Source organism: Vipera berus (assembly GCF_964194415.1).
Source record: "Vipera berus genome assembly, chromosome: Z".
Classification (NCBI taxonomy): domain Eukaryota; kingdom Metazoa; phylum Chordata; class Lepidosauria; order Squamata; family Viperidae; genus Vipera; species Vipera berus.
The window spans coordinates 81,732,815-81,753,502 of NC_138205.1; the positions used below are offsets into that span (position 1 = coordinate 81,732,815).

Consider the following 20,688-nt stretch of genomic DNA (forward strand, 5'->3'; position numbering starts at 1 on the left):
CATGACAAATCTAGACAGCACACTAAAAAGCAGAGACATCACCCTGCCAACAAAAGTGCACATAGTCAAGGCTATGGTCTTCCCAGTTGCAACGTATGGCTGTGAAAGTTGGACCATAAGAAAGGCTGAGCGCCAAAGAATTGAAGCCTTTGAACTATGGTGCTGGAGAAGACTCCTGCAAGTCCCTTGGGCTGCAAAGCAATCAAACCGGTCAGTCCTAGAGGAGATCAACCCTGACTGCTCTTTAGAAGGCCAGATCCTGAAGTTGAAACTCAAATACTTTGGCCACCTAATGAGAAGGAAGGACTCCCTAGAGAAGAGCCTAATGCTGGGAAAGGTTGAGGGCAAGAGAAGAAGGGACGACAGAGAATGAGGTGGCTGGATGGAGTTACTGAAGCAGTAGGCGTGAGCCTAAATGGACTCCAGAAGATGGTAGAGGACAGGAAGGCCTGGAGGAACGTTGTCCATGGGGTTGCGATGGGTCGGACATGACTTCGCAACTAACAACAAAGAGAAGAAAAAAATCCTATTGCATGAGTATAAATTGGAGGGAGAGGTTTAAACTTAATGAGTTAATTGTAGTTAGTTGGGATTTTATTGGATACAGATAGATAGATAGATAGATAGATAGATAGATAGATAGATAGATAGATAGATAGATAGATAGATAGATATAGATATAGATATAGATATAGATATAGATATAGATATAGATATAGATAGATATAGATATATATAGAGAGATAGATAGATATATCAAAGAAAGTTTTAATTTAGTTTTTTGATTTGGGTTCTGGGTTTATAAAGTGGGTTTAAAAATAAAGCGTATTTTCTCCTTTATATATAATGTTTGAGTTATCTTTAAATTTGTAAAATATTATTGAAAATGAATTTTAATGTATGTATGTTAAGCGGAAGCTAAACAAAGAGTAAAATTAAAAAAGATGTGTTATAACTTATCGATTTTAGAAATGATTTTAAGGAAAAGATTAATGTTTCAAAATTTAGAAAAAGTATTTTTTTCCTTTAGGGTTAAAACGTTTGAAAGAATATATTACATTTTATTAATATAAATTATGACAATCTATAACTATTAATGAGAAAATAGTAATATATATTATTTCCCACAGCAAGAAAAAGCAGAGATTGTTAAATTGATTCTTTTATCCAAAGAAGAGAATATATTTAATTTTGTTACTATTTGGAAACTGCTTCTGGACTGTGCGCTTGTGATGGGGAAAAATGAAAATTTGCTTTTGCTTTTGTTGATTAGACACATTTGTTAGTATAGAAATGGCCAATATATTGTATAAAAGTAAAAAGCTGAGGTTATTGTTATTTTTTTCTACTGTGTCAAAAGTGTGTTGGAAGTCAACACTTTTTTTTACTTTCTTTCCACCCCACATTTTTCCTTTTTCCTTTCCCCTAGTTTTCCATTACTTTTTATTTTCCTTTGTATCTTATATCTTGATAAAATTAATAAAATTTGATATATGAAGACAGGTCAACTAATTCTACTTTATTATAAAGTTATATTAACAGAATCTTGCAAATCTAAAAGTACTTCTCCTTCCCCTCCATTCCAAATAGAGAGAATCTCTTCTGAACCTCTTGCTCTGCCCAGATTCCTGTTGTGGGCCATGTTGCCTTTTACTTCCATTGATTGTTCTTGTTGCTCTGTGTTCCACATATTATTCCCACACATCATTTATCACGTGAATGAATGTGTTAAAAAAGTGTTGTTTTCAAACAAACAAATAAACAAAAATCCCTTCCCTCTTCCAACAATAGAGTAATAAAAAAGAAAAGAGGAAATTTTAAAGGCTGAAACAAATGATTAGATAGCAAAAAGTCAGATTCCCTCAAAGCTCTCCAATATTTTTTAAGAAGCCGTTGTATCTTACAATCCTAGGTGAGAAAGCTGATCAGAATCAATCAGAACCAATATTTCACATGTATGAAAAGTTAAATTATTACATATTATCCAAGAATACATATTTATGTTACAAAATAACAGATTCCTATTGTATCCTAGAAAAAGTTTTTCAGAAATAATAACTGTTTGACAGAGGAACTACTTATCCAAAGCGAGATATTTTTTTTAAAATCTTGAGATGAAAATTAATAATTAAAATATTGGCTAATTAATATGTAATGATATTTTGAAAACTAAAATAGCTGACTATATTCAGTTAAAACATTTGTTAAGCTCCTTGTTTGGCCCTGGATGGTTTAGCATAGTTTAGAATGCAGAATTATTTTATATTACATCCTTAATTATTTCAAGCGTACTTCAAGAGTGAATAAATGGGAAGTGTTAGTTCAACAAAAAATATTAAATGACTGAAAAGTGACTTACGACCAGTTTTTACACTTACAACTATTGCAGTATCCCATGGTCACATGATCAGAATTCAGCACTTGGCAACTGGCATGTATTTAAAACAGTTGCACGTCACAGGTTGTGGCTGTGGGCAGTCAGCCTGCAATACTGCATTCTAATCACTGCGTCACCACAGCTCCTATTAATTAACCTTAACACTCTTAGTATTCCCTGTTACTGTCATGTAAGGGTTATAATAGAGACATATGCATGTAGACTTACAGACACATATGCAGATACATATTATAGATTATTATTTAAAAATTAAAAATTGAACAGCTGCGACCATCATACATTTTTTAAACAAATGAGTAATTGTCACATAATTTAATTAATTAATTAGTTAAGAAAAGCAATATAGTTTTCCGCATTTGTCTTGCCCGTATTAGAGTCCTTACCTGTTGTTTCAGTGCTTCCAAAGATTCAAATTCTAGCCTTGCCACCTTTATCTGAATATCTCGGGGTTTGTCAGCAATCACATAGGACATAAGAAACTTCACTGCTAAGGCTAAATGCTGGGGAAAAAGTAGAATAAAATAGCATTCAGGGTTGAGATCTTCGTATATTGATACTGTGCTGAAATATTCACTCTTTAGTTCAGCAGCTAATAATAAGCCTAATTGAACCATCATAATTTGAAGAACCATGTTTCTGAACTACTTGCAGAAAGAAGAAAAAAAATCTCTATGGCAGATTCCTCTGGATATTCATATAGAAGTCTATATACTTATTATTTTCTTCTCTTCAATTGGTCTGTTCAATTGGAGACTGCCTGGATAAGTCCTTGCAATTTTCTTGGCAAGGCTTTTGCAGAAGTAGTTTGCCTTTCCTCCTCCCCAGGGCTGAGAAAGTGACCAGCCCAAAGTTACCCAGCTGTCTTTGTGACTTAAGATAGAATTAGAACTCACACATTCCCAGTTTTTATCCTTAACCGATACATCAAACTGGCTCTGAAATAATATAATTATTTATAATAAATAATAAATTTGCTCAATTAGGCTGTGAAGATAGCAAAGTTTTCACATAAGGGCAGAAAATTTGAAATAATTATTTTACAATTGTAGTCTTAAAAGCAGACAACTTTTAAAGTATATGTATTCAAAATCAAATTGTAAAAATCTGGCATGGTGGACCTGGCTTGTGGGTTCAAGCTGCATGAAACACAATTCACATATGTCAAGGATTTTGAGCTTTCATTTCCCCTTACCATTGCCAGAATATAAAGCTACAGTAAGATAAATATGGTGTAATGATACTATGGAAGCATTATGAATAATTACAGTATAAATAAATAAGTAGTATTTAATTAATTTGTAAAGTTACCTTCTCAACAAATAACACTAGATGGCAAGCAATATTAAATAAAAACAATTACAAACACTAATATTCACAGTAGCCAAGAAAACATTACAGTCAACAGATGTGAATGGGGTTCTTTCCTACTCTCAGCCCCCAAACCAGGAGAAAAGTCAGGTCCATCTTCATCCCTCCTGTAGCACTTAAAAGAATGAATGTAAGAATATAGAACACTTTGCAATTCTCAGTAGTTTCTCCACTACCGTTAGTTGTTTTTAACTCTAACATTTCCTTGTAACTGGATGAAATCCTGTTCTAATTCAGATTACAATAGAGGAAAATACAAAAATACATACTTCCCTGCAATAAGTATGTATTTCTCAAAATGATTAAAACAGGAACATCACTAGAGCCGTCAGGAAATTCAGAAGCAACAAATTCACAAGTAAATCAATTAGGATTTAATTTAAACATTTTAAAAGTCTATAGAAACAAACTACTGCATGTCAACCTAGTAAAATATGTATTCAGTCTCTGAAATATACTTTGTATCTGAAATATATGATTAAATTAGGAAAAAGTAAAGCTCTCCATTTCTGGAAAGCAGAGAGCCTTGGTTATCTTTGTGAAGAAAACCAAAGCTTTCTGTTGCTTGGAAAGTTGACAGGTTTGGTTTCTTTCATAAAGAAAAACAAAGTTCTCCATAAGCTTGGAAAGCTTTTAAAAGCAAAGCTCTCTGTTGCTTGGAAAATGACAGCTACTTGTAGGATCCCAACCTCAGAGAAGCAAAGCAACCTCTCTGTGGCTGGGATTCCACAAGTCACTGTCATTTCTTCAACCAGTGCTTCCATGATCATGCTGCACAGTTACAAACTCCTTAGTTGCTAGGTTGCATGGGTCACTGGGTGGCAGGAGTTTGCAGCCGCACTCAGAAAAAGACAACCACTTGTGGGATTGTGCCATGTGGCCTAGCAATGGAACAGCCTGCCCTCCTTTCCTCTCCTACTTCCTGGGTGCTTTGAAAGGTAAATGTGTGACTGTGACAGGGGTGGAGAGGAGGTCCAAGCTGCTCTGGGGATCTCGAGGGACAAGAAGAACATGGGATATATCAGGGGGTAGGGGAAAGGCCTTGGGAGGAGTGAGGCAGGTAGGCTTGTCCCTGCACTAGGATCCCAGAGTCTCCCCTGCCTGAGGAACCACATGTTTACTTAACGGCCATCCTGAAGTCCAACTGTAATGAATAAACTTCACTATGGTCATAAATCAAGGATTATCTGTATCTCTGGACCCAGTTTTTTATTCTGGATTGAGTTCTTTAACAACCTGGTTTTCAAACAAGGCATTTCCAGAATATGTATGCAATTGTTGAATAATCAGCTTGCCTTTGTGTATGACTACTTGCTATTTTCCAGTAAATTGTTTAAAATCAAATCAGCATATGAATACTTAGTGTGAACTGTGACTTTAAGCATGTAAACTGTGCATGCAATTTAAATCTCTAATTATACTACAAGTAGCACTTGAAGTATAAGTAGCTTATTTTAATCACGTAACAATTGTTGGAAAATGTGTGCATTTTATAACTGATGGAGAATGTGTTCCTATATATTTGTATTTATTATTGTTGTTGTTGCTGCTGCTGCTGCAGTCATAAAGGTAAAGGTAAAGGTTCCCCCGCCCATGCGTGCTAGTCGTTTCCAACTCTAGGGGCCGGTGTTCATCTCCGTTTCAAAGCCAAAGAGCCAGCGCTTGTCCGAGGACATCTCCGTGATCATGTGGCCGGCATGACTAGATGCCAAAGGCGCACGGAATGATGTTACCTTCCCACCGTAGTGGTCCCTATTTTTCTACTTGCTTTTGGACTGCTAGGTTGGCAGAAGCTGGGACGAGTAACAGGCGCTCACTATGCTATGCAGCACTCGGGATTCGACCCGCCAAACTGCCGACCTTCTGATGGACAAGCTCAGTGTTCTAACCCACTGAGCCACCACGTCCCTTGCTGCAGTCATAAATAGATGCAATATCCATTTTTACTGACCTCCAGGTAATTTTCAGGTTTAAATGTTTGAAAAAAACAACAACAGTATTCCTGGGGAAAATTAATAAATGAAATAACATCTGCCTCAAAGGAAGCCACACATAAACAATCATTGAGCCAATGCTTTATATTGAGTGCCACATTGTCAACTATTATTTGAACCCAACAATTTTTGTTTTATGAAGAAATATAACAAATACCAAAATGCTCATCTATTAATGTTTGATACCACACATCTCTTATTCCATGCTTCTCTATTACCTTGGATATCTAATTTAGTGTATTCTTACAACAATTTTATTATAGACTTCTTAAATCCTTTAATGCTAGAGACAGCCAAAATACTTATGTTTACAGTCTACACTTTCATATCAGCAAGTATTTTAACGGAAAACACTGCACTTTGGGGCAAATAGTACACTGTGGCTCCTCAAACAACAAAAAATCCTTTTCTTAATCTTATCAATTTTTCTATATTCTATCCTGTGCTAGATCTGCCAACAAAAGAAATGCTTTGCCAATTTCATCTTCAATATTAATTAGTATGACTGGAGGAATTAAATATACTGCAAATTGTCTTTCTCTATTAGCTAATGGATGGAGAAGGGAAATCCTACATTTGTAATTGGTATCAAACATGCTGATTCCAGGAAGGCCCATGAAAACAAGTTCCAGGAAAACAATGCTTTTCTAAATAATTTCCTGAATAAAAAAAAGAAAGTGGGGGGATGCATAAAATTTTAATATAATGCATTCAACTTCTAAAAATATTTTAAGAATGTATAGAGAAAACATTTCACAGATTTTTTTGCCTAAGACAGTTGTAAGATAGTTAGAAAAAGGACAGAAAAATAAAACAAAACCTTTTGACAAAACAAGAAGTTATATTAGTATAAAAAGAGGAAAACATGAAACTATTTGAAGTAGAAAACGTATCAGCTATAAATCAGTTTCATTAATTAAAATAACTCTTTATGAGAATCCTGATGGTTCATCATTGCAGGAGCAAAGTCCTTCAAAGTCCTTGCTTATTGCAAGGTCTCCAGTATAATAAAAGATAGGAAAGACTAAAGCGTAATAAAAAGGTAAAGGTTCCCCCGCACATACGTGCTAGTCAATTCTGACGCTAGGGGCCGGTGCTCATCTTCGTTTCAAAGCCAAAGAGCCAGCGCTTGTCCGAGGACGTCTCCGTGGTCATGTGGCTGGCATGACTAGATGCCAAAGTCGCACGGAACGCTGTTACCTTCCCACCACAGTGGTCCCTATTTTTCTACTTGCATTTTTATGTGCTTTCGAACTGCTAGGTTGGCAGAAGCTGGGACGAGTAACAGGTGCTCACTCTGCTACGCGGCACTCGGGATTCGACCCGCCAAACTGCCGACCTTCTGATCGACAAGCTCAGCGTCCTAACCCACTGAGCCACCACGTCCCTTTTAAAGCGTAATAGAATGAGATATTATAGTTAACATTAAATATGGCTTTCTTTTTCAGAGAAAACCTCTCATATTTATTTTTCATCTATAGTTCTTTGTCAAAATGAACTAGTGGAATGATACAGAGATACGTGATGACAGCACACTCATCAAATGCCAGTGGAAATTCTAATTATTATGAAAAGGAAAATAGCTTTGAAGTGAAGTAAGAATGGGAAGGGTCTAGAGAAATGGAAAATGAATATTACAAGTATAGGAGCTGAAAAGTAAAGGAGCTACAGTTAGTCATTTTTAAAAGTAACAGCTGAATTGATTTCATTCTTTCTTTTCTTAATAATGAATATATTATGAATTATATTCCAATACATTTTTTGAAAAAAATCACATTTCCAAAGGCACTTATAGAAATCTCTAGGCCATTGGTTCTCAACCCGTGGTCCACAGACCCCTGGCAGGATACGAAGGCTTGAAAAAAATGTTATGATTTAAATCTTGAGTTAAGTCTTGGGAGTCCATGGCAGCGGTCACAAAAGGTATTTAAAGTGAAGAAAAAGTTGAGAACCACTACTCTAGGCTATGGGATTTATGATAAATGTAGATTAAATTAGCTTATTAATGACTAATTAGTGTACTTAAAGTTTGACTTTACTAAGTAGTTACATTTCACTGATTGCATTGTTTACTTCTGAGTAAATATGGACAGAATTGTATTACTCAATTTTTTATTAAGTTCTTTTACTTGAGACTATTTTTCCTAATTCTATTAATGTTTTCATTTGACATTCATAGTATTACGAGTTCATGGAAAACAAGAATTCAATTAAGTAACAGCTTGTACAGTATATTCACACGCCCCCTTATGGTAGAACTCAATCAATTTATTAAAATGAATGAGCCAAGGACAATGCTAGTGAGTGCATTTATGAAATTATTTTATGCAAATATATTGTAACAATAATTATGAAGTTAAGATTAATCATTTTATAACAAACATTTTGTAAGAACAATTTATACATATGTTATCTAAACATAACAGATCAACAATTCAGTTCAGTACAAGTTTTAGAAGAATTTACAAAATACTTTTAATTAGGCTTTACTCAAGAAGCATATATAATTAATGATTTTGATTCAAGTTTGGACAAGTAATGGCAGTTATCTTATGCAGCCATCTTGAACTAGAAAACTAGTTATTTTCTATTTTCATAAATACTCATGTGGCTTTTCTTTAACCAGAGAGTTATATTTGGTGGGTTTTAATCTTGTAAGATGCCAAGAGTGACTTGTGAGAAATGGATGGCTATATAAATCATATAAATAAAACAAAACAAAATAATTTATTTTTATTCATGGGCTACACAATTGATGGTCTTGTAAAGAAATGTTTTCTTAATTTTTCATAACTTTGAACAATCGCTAGGTGACTGGTAGTAAGTTGATGACTACTTATAGTGAATTTGTGGATATAAACTCTTAACTCTTCCAACAGTTGCTCTCAGCCTTGCTTTCTTGTCTTTTCCTAGTTGGATATATTAAACAGCAAGAAATGATGTTTTCAATAATACCGCTTTTGCAGTCACCTATAACCTATCAAGAAAGTATATGTAATCCATAGTCACTTTTTCCGAAATATAAGAAATATTTAAACCTTGACTTACCTCTGCCAAAACTACAATTATGATAAGTTCAGATTTTGAATCTGGGAAGAGTGCATTTACTTGAGGTGACATGCCAATTAGGATACAGTTGGTAATAACTGAGATTACAGTCATAGTTTGAAAAGCCATCTAAAAGAAATAAGGAAATAAAAAAAATAGAATGTATTAACTACGATCACATTATTTTCTGATACTCTTTTGTTTAATATTTGTATAATTATTATTTGTTTAATATTTTGTTTAATATTGGTATAATTACCTACAACTAGATAAGAATCTGCATAATTACGGCATTGCTACACTTATATTGTCTGTGTTGCTTTGGTTGCCAGGTGGCTTCTCTATGCAATTCGAAGTGATGGTTATAACCTATGAAGCCTAAGCTAAATTAGCTAAAGAACCATTTTCTCCAGAAGGAATCTATTTCTCATATTTAAATGATCCGAAAGAATGTTTTAGATTCATCTTCCCTGGCAGGTTACTAGGTTTATTCAATGGTAGCCCACATTCTGTGAAATATATTCCTCCCAACATCTTAAGTCTTCTTAGTGTCTTATTTTTCCATAATGCCATGAGGATCTGAGTCATTAGTAGAGCATCTGAAATATGAAAACGTGTCATGGCCCTGTAATGCTGATTTATTTGCATCTTTTTTCAATCTTATTTACAGTGTTGTTTTTTTATTAAAGCATCAGGTTTCCAGCTTTTTTGCAGATGAGAGGGTGGGATCAAAATGTAATAGAGAGACATTCTATTTTATAACATAGAGAATAAATAATAAAACAAAATAGAAACAGAGATATCCTAACTATGACAGCTGAGATCCAAGACATTTGTTCAACTGAGGGCAATGGAAAAGTGATTTGCTTATCTACTTTCTTTTATTTGTAGGTCTCCAGATTTTTTAAAAAGGGATGAGAAATTGTCCCACCCATGCAATGAAATCACTGTGTTATTTGCCACAGTTCCCCAGGACCTCAGAAGCTAAAGGGGAAAAAAGAGGGAAAGAAAATTAGCTTTGGGGGAAACAAACTATGGTCAACCTTGACTTATACTTGACCTAATCTTCTCGATGCTAATAACATCTATGAAGTCTAGAAAGCATAATTATTTACATGGATTACCTGCCATACACCTATATTTGCAGCAGGCTCTGAAAATGGGCGTTTAAAAACACTGCACATTTTTAAGGCATCAGAATACATCTCAGTGATGTTGTTTAGCACAGCAAAAACAGCAGCCAAAGGATAGACGCATGAAAAAAGGCTCACATAACCAAACTGTAAGAACAACTCCAAATAATCATCAAAAGTACCCTGAAAAGAAAGACAATAATTTTCAGATTAGAAGCAGCTTTATAACACTTGGCAAAATTTATGTACATGGCTAACTAATTACAAAGATGGAAGTGGAGAATAAGATTAAAAGATTATCCATTCTAAATTACTGCTATTTGAAGTCCAATTAATCTTATTTAAGCATTCATTTCACATGAAACAAAAGTACCAAGACACTGCTGCATGAGAGAATGTATTACATCTAACACTAGGAGTCATCCAATTAATTTCCTTCCCTAAAGTACAGCAACATTCAATGATAATAATAGAATAAAGCTGGAAGGGACCTTGGAGGTCTTCTAGTCCAGCCCCCTGCTCAAGCAGGAGAACCTATAATGTCTCAGACAGGTGGATGTCTAGCCTCTTCTTAAAAATCTCCAGTGATGGGACACCCACGATTTCTGGGGGCAAGCTATTCCAATGGTTGATTGTCCTCACTGAGTTTGTCTTCTGGGGTGTTGGCTACTCCTGCTAGTTTGGTATCATCTGCAAATTTGATGAGTTGCCCTTCTATTCTCTCATCTAAGTCATTGATGAAGATATTGAATGGTACTTTGTGGTACACCACTACTTACTTCTCTCCATCTGGATGTAGTACCATTGAGGATTACTCATTGGGTACAGTTTGTTAGCCAGTTACAGATCCATCTGGTAGTGATATTGTCTATTCCACCTTTTCTTTACCAAGGAGTAGGTTGTGGTCTACCTTGTCAAATGCCTTACTGAAGTCTAAGTTTACTGTGTCCACTGAGTTTCGCTGGTCTACTAGTTTATCTAAGAATGAGATGAGATTGGTTTGGCATGATCTCTTTTTTGACAAACCTGTGCTGGCTACTAGTTATGACTTTGTTTGCTTCTAGTTGTTTGCAGATCTATTTTCTGATCATCTTTTCTAGGATTTTCCCAGGTATTGATGTCTGTAGTTTCTTGGGTCTGTTTTTTTCCCCTTCCTTTCTTGAAGGTGGAGACCACATCAGCTCTTTTCCAATCCTCTGGTACTTCCAAAGTGCTCCAGGATTTATGGAGAATGTGATGCAACGGTTCTGAGATAACTTCTGCCAGTTCTTTCAGAACTCTGGAATGTAGCCTGTTTAGTCCCGGTGATTTATATTCATCAAGGTTGGATAGGTGCTCCCTTACCATTTTCTTGCTTATTTTAATTTTTGTTTCTGATATGTCTTTTGTAGTGGATTTTTTTGATATGTTGGGCTGTAGTTTCTTTTTGTGTGAAGACTGATACAAAATATGAGTTAAGCAGCTCTGCTTTCTCCCTGTTACCTGTAATTTCCTTACCATCTTCTCCCTTTAGCGGGCCTACAGTTTCCTTGAGGTTTTTTCTTATATTATATTACTATCATTATTATTAAATACAACCCTAAATTAAACACTCTTAAAAAGTGAGTGACAAAAATGACCTAACACCCCCCCCCCCAAAATTAACTTTTCCCATTAATGAAAGCCATTGGGACAAGTCTTTCTCTGTTTGTGTCCAAAGGGAAAAAATGAAGAAAAAAACCCCAAATATTACTAGTGGAATATTCATGTCTGGATTCATGAGGGCAAACATTAAAATTTACTTGCCAGGTATAGACTAGACTGTCAGGAGCCACCCCAATCCATGTCTTAGGAAAACAAAAACTCTTGGAGTCAGTTCTAGTCCAAAAGGAATTTTTACTAGGACATGCTTGGTTGTGGAAATACAAGACAGGACTTGGTATTGTTTTACAGATTGAAACTTTATAAAGAGTTCCCGGTTCAACCCTCCTTCCCTCAACCCCATTTGGTCAGCCCCCCATCATTTTACTTCGTGTCATCCCTTTCGTAGGAAAAAGGGAACTTCGAATCTTTATGGTTATTGCCTTCTTCCTTTACAGATTCAAATGGAGACACAGGCCAGATGCCTTCTTCCCTAACCCTCCCCTTTGTTCCCCCAGTTCAAAAGGTTTCCCTTGGTCTTTGAAATAACCTAAGGCAGGCTGAATCCACATGCGCTCCTCCTTCCTCGGGAGATGGCAGAATCCATGGGGCGGGGATAATGTTTTAAACATACATTTATGAATGTGATATAAATGGATTCTGACATAGACATCTAAACTTACAAAAGCAGGTAAACAAGATGGAATTTTGGATTAAATCAGTGTACATTATATTCCAACTGAATTCTCCTGGCATATCAAAATCCAAGTGTTTTTATAATCTACAATTCATAAATCAGATTAGCTTTAGGCACAACTAATATAAATATGGCCAAGCAATGTTTTATAAAGCTACATGTTTATGCAATTTTGACAAACACTGACTGAATAAACTTGAATTAAATCTAATAGGATTCAAAGAAAGGAGAGAGCATAGCTTACCAAGTAAGTATCCATCCCCTTTTCCAGATTAACTTGTTCAAATAAAGACATATCAGTATCTATTTCCAGGGCTTTCACCTTTTTCTCTACTGTTTTATTCCTTCTTTTTTGGAGCCAATAAGGCAGTGCAGCTTCCACAAACTGATTAAGGACTTGTGAAGTTATTAGTAAAGTTGCCAAGCTCTTTAAGAAAATTTAAAAAATCAAAATTAAACAGTGTTCAACATCTTTTGTGTGATTGATACTGCTTTTTCTATTGCTTTATAGTGTTGTTAACAACCCAAAATCACATTTGCCAGGTGGGTGGCCATATGTATTGATTTTTAGCAACGATATTTACAGCCAATGAAAGGATCAAGTGAATTCCAGCAAACAGTGCTGATATAAACATTTAAAAATATATTGAATTAATCCAGGTTTTGTATTGAGGTTGATATAAGAGATGTGTGTAGCAATAATAATATAAATAACTCATTTGCAGACCTGGTATCAATTACCTTTCAGGAGCCTTACTGAATTAATCATTCTCTGAAGAAAAATATATTAGTAGATAATTTAAAAAAATGCCTCAAGTTCAACTATTATTATTGTAAAATTCCATTGTAAATAGAGCTTATTTTAAATTCCATTACAACACTTTTACTGCTTCTCCCCCATTCATGAAGCCTGACATGTGCATATATTTTAAAAGTTTATATTTTATGAAGGCACTGAACTCTGCAAATGTTCTATATGCAGATTAATGTTCTATGACAGAAATGATCTTAGCAAATCTTAATTTACAAAGAGAAGTGTTGGCAAAATTGTGTTACTTTCATGGAACATTGTTTAGTAAATTAAGAGCATTCTTACAAATTTGATACAAGCGAACACAAACTAAAACAGCCTTTATAACAACACACTTCAGTAGTTCTTTCAGTGAGCAAATAAATCAGTGCAAATGTAAACATAAGATTTTTTTATGACAGGAAAATAGTTCTTCGAATTTCTTAACCCAAACCATTCAAGATTGAGCAATAGTTTATATTTACAAAGGAAAATCATCTAAGTTGATTTTTAGAACATTTGTCCACAAAACTTACCTGTCTCAGAAGTTTCATGTCAACTAAGATAAATGCAATGTAGAATAAAGAGGCAAAGCAATTTAAAAAGTTGAACTGCAAAAAAAATAGAAAATTAATTAAAAAGGCATTCTATCAGTTATCCAGAAATAGTAATGTATGATTCATATGACAACACATACATACATATAACCCTGTGTATAATTAATTTTAATTAGTTGGAGAAAGAAGTTTAATGCAGAAAATATTTGTATGAACTAAATGTGGTTCCCAAGATTTACAATGCTACTCCAATCAAGTAACCACAATACACAAAAGCCTTTTCTGACCAAAAACAGTAATCTCTGGAGTCAAACTCATTTCAGTTGGCTTTCTCAGGGGTATTATTAAACAGAAGCAAAATGCCTCAATTATACTTACCACCAAGACTTTCAAAATTAAATGATTCTGATATGAAGACTCCAATCTATGGTTTTCTGAAATTTAATAAAAAATTGCAATTAGTGAAAATATTAGACTATTTATAGTAAGTGAAACATTTTGTCTTTAAATAAAGGTAAGAATGAATGTAAAAATGAAAAGTATGAGAAACTGCAGAATGTATATTAAAAATATAATATTTATATCATGTGTGTACTTGATTACACCAAGGCAACTTGATTACACTGAAACAAAAACATGAAAATAAAATAGTACAACTAAATACAGTAAAGGTTACTATAGGTCTATCAAAATAAGGAGGTGAGTGTTTTTTTCACTAAGGTTTTCTATTCATATTACTGTGAGGTTTACAAATTTACAGTATGCATTAAATATTTAAACAAAACATTAAAAACAGTACATTCAAAGTTAACATCTTTTTTACTGAGGCTGTCAATTATTAAAGAGTATTAACAATCTGACTTTTATTCAATAGCCCAGAAAGTCTTAATCAAGGAATCTTTCTAAAAATAGTGAAGCAATAACTATTTCCTAATAAAGAAAACTTCTTCTTCTTTTTCTTATTATAGAGAATGATTTTAAACATGAGATTTTAAGAAGATGCATTATCAACTTCGGTAATCTAGAGTCCATACTACTAGAAAGAAAAACTACATTGAGTTTTAAAATAGTCTGACAATCCATATGTGAGCCTTGAACTAAATAAAGTGTGACTAAAATAATTTTAGATCAAGCTATTTTAGAAGAAAAGCCTTTTAAAATAAAATTAGGTAGGAGGGAATTAGCAAGAATAGGGCAATTACCCTGGTAGCAAAGCTTTCACTATCAACTTTGTTAAATTCAAAGTTATATTTTATTCCAAAACTTTAATGGACTCAAATAACTTTTTACCTTGCCCAATCTAGAATGATTAGAATTAAATTGTAACTTGCCAAAGGCAATTTGCTTCATAACTGAAAAGGTATTTGAACTTCAGTTCTCTACCATTCTAGATTCAAACTCTGCATCATCCGTTATAAGGCAAGTTTCAATTCCCACAAATCTATCCAAATTTTATTTTATAGTGATTATTATAAAATAACAGAACTTTCATTTCCAGATAATTAAGAGTCTGTATTGCCTTTAAATTGTTGAAACTAATAGGGCAGTGTTGGTTTCATAGATATCAACTCCCTAAAAAAAAAAATCCAAACAAGATGGATATTTTAGCTATCACAAAACAAGAACATTGAATTTCAATGTTTTAGGCCAGACATGTCAAACACAAGGCCCGGGGGCCGGATCCGGCCCATGAAGTGGTTTCATGTGGCCCGCAAAGCCATCTTGGAAACAGTGAGGGAACGGCCCCCACTGCCTTGGCCCTGGCCCAGAGACCCACCTTCTGCCAGAGACCCTCAGATCTGTCCCACTCCTGCCCAGGCCCCCATAGGCACCCTTGATGCGAACGATGTAGAGCTGGCCACGCCCACCCAGTAGGCCATACGCACTCTAGCCACACCCACCCAGTAGGCCACGCCCACCCTGGCCATACCCACCCGGCCCCTTGAGGGCAACCGCAATGCTAATGCGGCCTTCAATGAAATTGAGTTTGACACCCCTGTTTTAGGCTTAGTAATTTTTTTATCAGCTCTTTAAAAAAACACATGAAACCATACAGTTGATTCTTCTTATTCACAAATTCTGTATTTGTGAATTTGCCTACTTGTTAAATTTTATTTGTAACTAAAAAATTAATAGATATTGTGCTTTCACAGTCATCCGTGGACATGCAGAGGGCAGCAAAAACAAAACAAAACAAACATCTTTGGAGCAACACACATATTCCCAGCAGATGTTACAGTAGTTGCTAATTCATTGTTCACAGTGACTTTATTGAAGATAACTACTGCCAATAATGAGAATCCTCTGTTGTTATGCTTTCAAGATACCTTCACGCTAATTATTTCATTGCAGGTTTTATCTTGGCATCTAAATTGTGATAGTTTTACTATCATACAAGAGTGGAAGTAATTGCATTATAAATACATGTTAATATAATAGTAACAGTAAACAAGATACATGAAAAAGATGGAATAATCTTACCCCATGAGGTCAGGAATTCTGCAGCATATCTATAAATTCGATTTAGAATTTCAATCACAACAGCATAAATTATGCTGGGCATGTATAATATCAAGGCGCTTAATTCATTTTGGTTCTCTTCATAATATAAACGTGCTTGGAATTCCAAGTCAAAATAAATCATCATTATTTGAAGTGAAAGGCAGAGACAAAGGCACACAAATGGAAGTGAAACAAAATAAATCCGTAACTGTCTTTTGAAACTGGAGTATATGGGTTCCTCTCTTCCAGTGACAGGATTAATACCTAAAACCCCATGAAATCCTGGTCTCGGTTCCTCAAATTGCCGCTTCATCATCAGTGTTCCCCATCTGTAAGCCATGACAGCACAAGATCGTTTCCAGAGTTCAAGGATAACGGTAGACCATAGCAGATTGAATGCTGCAAACAGCACATACTTGTCATAATCTTCCCAATCAAAAACATAATAAGGGATCCCAATGACTGCCATTGGAATTAAAGCAAATGTGATATATTCCAAAAAGGCAAAATAGAAAGCAAGTGTTTCACCAAAATAACAGCGAATTTCATCTGTGGGAGGGGAAAAAAAAAGTCATATTCATTAGGTAGCAATACCTAAGTAACCTGGTTCAAAAGCAGAAGCTAAATGGGGGTTAGCCTTCAGTGGATTTATATAATGAATATATTATATAATGAATCTATTTATAAATCTTCATCTTACTATTTCCCTAACTTATCAAGTCAAGCCAAGCCAAGCCCTTATCTCCTGAAATGGAAATGGGGTCCTTTTACATACTGCTCTGTTCCTAGTAAGTACTGTATTGCAGTTATCAGCTATATACAATTTCAAGCATTTTCTAACTATTTAATATTTATAGCAAAATGTCTATGGAGATTCTCAGTCATCCAGATCATGGTTGTCCCAAAGGTGTCCCAAAGGGGAGAGATAAGATATCATCTATCACCAGACTACAACAGAGTCCTTTCAGCAGTTCCAAGAAGGCTTCACAGCCATTTGCATTACTCAGGTGACTCTGAGGACACAGATAAACCTCCAAATGGTCTCAACAACTCTCTAAAAGAATGCAAATGACCAGCTGTCTGCAAGGAATATAAATCCTTCCATTCCCCACCATCCAGTCAGAGCTGAATAAGCTTCTTGGATGAGAAGTGAAATGGCTTCAAAGAAAAACAAGAAAGTCCAGTTGCCTCTTGAAAAAACACCTTTGGGAAGCAAAAAAAAAATCTTCAATTCCCTTTGTGAATGTCAATTTTGTATCAGTTCATCACACTAAAAAATATATCTATACCCATACATGGTATCAGAAAAGAATAAAATCAAATAAAAAGGCCAGTATTCTCTGATATTGCTTCTTGCACACAGGCCGTATATGGTCTTGAATTTTCACTCAACATACAGTCTTTGTGAATCTGAAGCCCCTAACAATTACATAATCTATGCAAATCTGAGTCTGTTCTTTTCCAGAATCAGTAAACTTACCTAAAGGTTGGTATCTAATTTTCAGTTGTTCATACCATATTTGTCCAAGTTTCTTTAAATGGTCTGGGTCATGAAGTGGAAAAACCTGAAGCAGAATGCCACTAGTTGTTAACCTTCGCACTGAAATAAATAAAAAATTTGTTAAATTCTGAAGAGTTTTAAGATCTTATTTATAATTAAAGCCCATTTTTCCAATCTCATACAAGACCACATACAAACTTGAAGGGGAAACTCATCAAATTTGAAGATGACACCAAACTGACAGGAGTAGCCAATACCCCAGAAGAGAAACTCAGGATCCAAAAAGATCTTTACAAACTTGAACAATGGGCCCTATCCAACAAAATGAGTTTCAATGTGGAGAAAAGCAAAGTTTTACATTTAGGCAGGAAAAACCAAACATTGGGTAAGATCTGGCTTAAAAACAGTAACAGTGAGAGGGACCTTGGAGTCCTAGTAGCCGATCACTTGACTATGAGCTAGCAGTGTGCAGCAGCAACCAAAAAAGCTAATACAATCCTGGATTGTATATAAACAGAGGCATAGAATCAAGATCACACGAGGTATTTGTTCTGCTTTATAAAACCCTAGTAAGACCACACCTGGATTACTGCAACCAGTTTTAGTCACTATATCACAAAAAAGATGTTGAGAGTTTGGAAAAAAATTCAAAGAAGAGCAACTAAGATGATCAAAGGCCTAGAGACTAAAACATACGAAGGACGGCTGCAGGACTTGGGTTTGGCTAGTCTAAAAAAAAAGAAGAAATAGGGGAGACATGATAACAGTATTCCAGTATCTAAGGGGCTGCCACAAGGCAGAGAGGGCCAGGTTGTTCACCAAAGCAACAGATGGAAGGACGAGAAATAATGGTTGGAAACCGATCAAAGCGAGAAGCAACCTGGAATTAAGGAGAAACTTCCTGACAGTGAGGACAATCAACCAGTAGAACAACTTGCCTTCTGAATAGAAGACCTCCATGGTCCCTTCCAGCTCTATTCTATTCTATTCTATTCTATTCTATTCTATTCTATTCTATTCTATTCTATTCTACATTCTACATTCTACATTCTACATTCTACATTCTAATCTATAGATTCTACTAGTAATATACAGATGTAGGCTTTCACAGTTGGTATCTATCTGTTAGGCAGTGTTTGGTTTCAGAGTTTAGTGATTGTGGTCTAGAGTCACCACTGTGTGCTCTGTATAGTTCTGAAATGCCAATCAGATATTAGACATGTGGCTGTAAAGACAGAAGCCCAGTCATTCCATTTTGTTGCCTATCTTTGCCTCTGAAAATGCCAGCCACAATTGTCAATGAAATGTCAGGAAAACTGTTCTCTACACCAGGGCTTTTCAACCAGTGGTACAGGTAGCAGGTGGTACGCGACCATCCTAGAAAAGTGGTAGCGGGGAGGGAAATGAGCTGAACCAGTGGCAACACCGCAAAAGCCGGAGTGAGAGACGGCTGGAGCTGCAGGGCTGTCAGGGCTGAGTGGACACACCAGGATCAGCGCCAGGCTCCAGCTGGAGCTCGGTGCTGATCCTGGTACTTCTGCTGAGCCCAGAAGAAGCGCTGATCAGGTGGAATGTTGCACCATCTCCAGGGTCTTGTGATTTACATTCAGATGCTTGGCAACTGATTCATATTTATGACGGTCACAGTGTCCCAGGGTCATGTGAAGTGACCAAAAACTGCTGCAACCACCCAGCAGAGGGGGGGAATAAAAACCAAACACCCCCCCACACTGCCAATCCGCAACAAAAATGCTCACAACAATGAAAACCTCGGACAGGAGGAAGAGCGCCACCGGGCAGGCAGGCAGGCAGTTGTCTTGCTCGGCTGTGGCTTGGGAGGCAATTTTTTCAGGGCCATTGTAACTTCGAACAGTCACTAAGTGAACTGTTGTAAGTCGAGGACTACCTGTACTTCATCACTTTTTTACTTTTTGGGGGGGTCATCGAGTTTTTGATACCTTGCTAGGTGACTGGTGGTACTCGGATGTTGCTATATCCTAAAAGGGGTACAATGGGTGGAAAAGTTGAAAAGCCCTGCTCTACACCACAATCACTAAATCCTGAAGCCCAATACTGCCCATTCCAGTAATAGTTATCTGTCATGCTCCAAAAGCCTAGAAAGACACACTGAAGTTCTTCCAAGCAGTTTCCTTTATTGATCCTCATGTATTGTTAGAAATCTTGCCAAACTAAAGCAGACCATTCACACCATTAAATATATACTTTGAGAATTCCGAGGGAGGAGCCATTTTAACTCTCTTCCTCCACACAAACTATCTAACCTTCCCCTTTGCTTCTCTAGAACACACTCCTTCCTGAGAATCTAGACTACATTCCACCACATCATCTTAACATAACATTTAGCCCAGTGATTAGAGAGTGGGGAAGAACTCCCCTTTCATTGAATATCTTCAGACAGAGATGGTATATAGAAATTAGTCATGATTGTTCTAATTTGAACTCTTGCATTGACTGGAGTGTAGGGGATTGATGACTTAAACGACTTCTTCTAATTCAATGATTGTAAAGAAACCATAAATATTTTAGAACCACATCCAAAATGTCATGCATCATAATGACGTATTGACAAGTCAGATCTTATACTGTATATAATTAGTCCTCAATTTACAACTATAGTTGGAATTAAAATTTCCTTTCCCAAGGAAGAAAATTAAGTAATTCGTACCCAATTTTATATTTTTGCTATGGTTGTTAAGTGAATCACTGTAGTTCTTCAGTGATTCATGGGGTCATTAAGCAAATCTGGCTTCCCACATTGACATGAAGCCAACTGGAAAGGGTGCCAAGAGGCTGCAACCATCATAAATACATGCTGGTTGCCAAGCATTCAACTGGTTGTAAGTAATTTTTCAGTGCTGCTGTAACTTCCAATGGTTGCTAAACAAATGGTTATATGTTGATGATCATCTGTACTGCATTTTATCCCTCTAAATTTAAATTGGAAGTCTCTTTATAGTGATTGATTAGTTCACAAAATAAGTTCTGCAAGCATTTAAAGTTCTATGTTTCATATTTTTAAAAGTTTCTCCCATGATGCAATTTTTTTCAAAAATCAGATG

At 35.6% G+C, this 20,688-nt stretch overlaps 1 protein-coding gene across 1 annotated transcript in view; it reads right to left on the minus strand.

Annotated features, from left to right (window-relative positions):
• Positions 1–20,688, minus strand: part of ANO10 (anoctamin 10) — a 62,830-nt gene that overhangs the window by 29,113 nt on the left and 13,029 nt on the right. The window contains exons 5-12 of the mRNA XM_081345076.1: positions 17,588–17,707; positions 16,087–16,656; positions 13,984–14,039; positions 13,585–13,659; positions 12,503–12,685; positions 9,933–10,124; positions 8,809–8,937; positions 2,782–2,898 (exon numbers count right to left, since the gene is read on the minus strand). Coding sequence (XP_081201202.1) covers positions 2,782–2,898; positions 8,809–8,937; positions 9,933–10,124; positions 12,503–12,685; positions 13,585–13,659; positions 13,984–14,039; positions 16,087–16,656; positions 17,588–17,707 — 1,442 coding nt within the window. The remainder of the gene's footprint in view (positions 1–2,781; positions 2,899–8,808; positions 8,938–9,932; positions 10,125–12,502; positions 12,686–13,584; positions 13,660–13,983; positions 14,040–16,086; positions 16,657–17,587; positions 17,708–20,688) is intronic.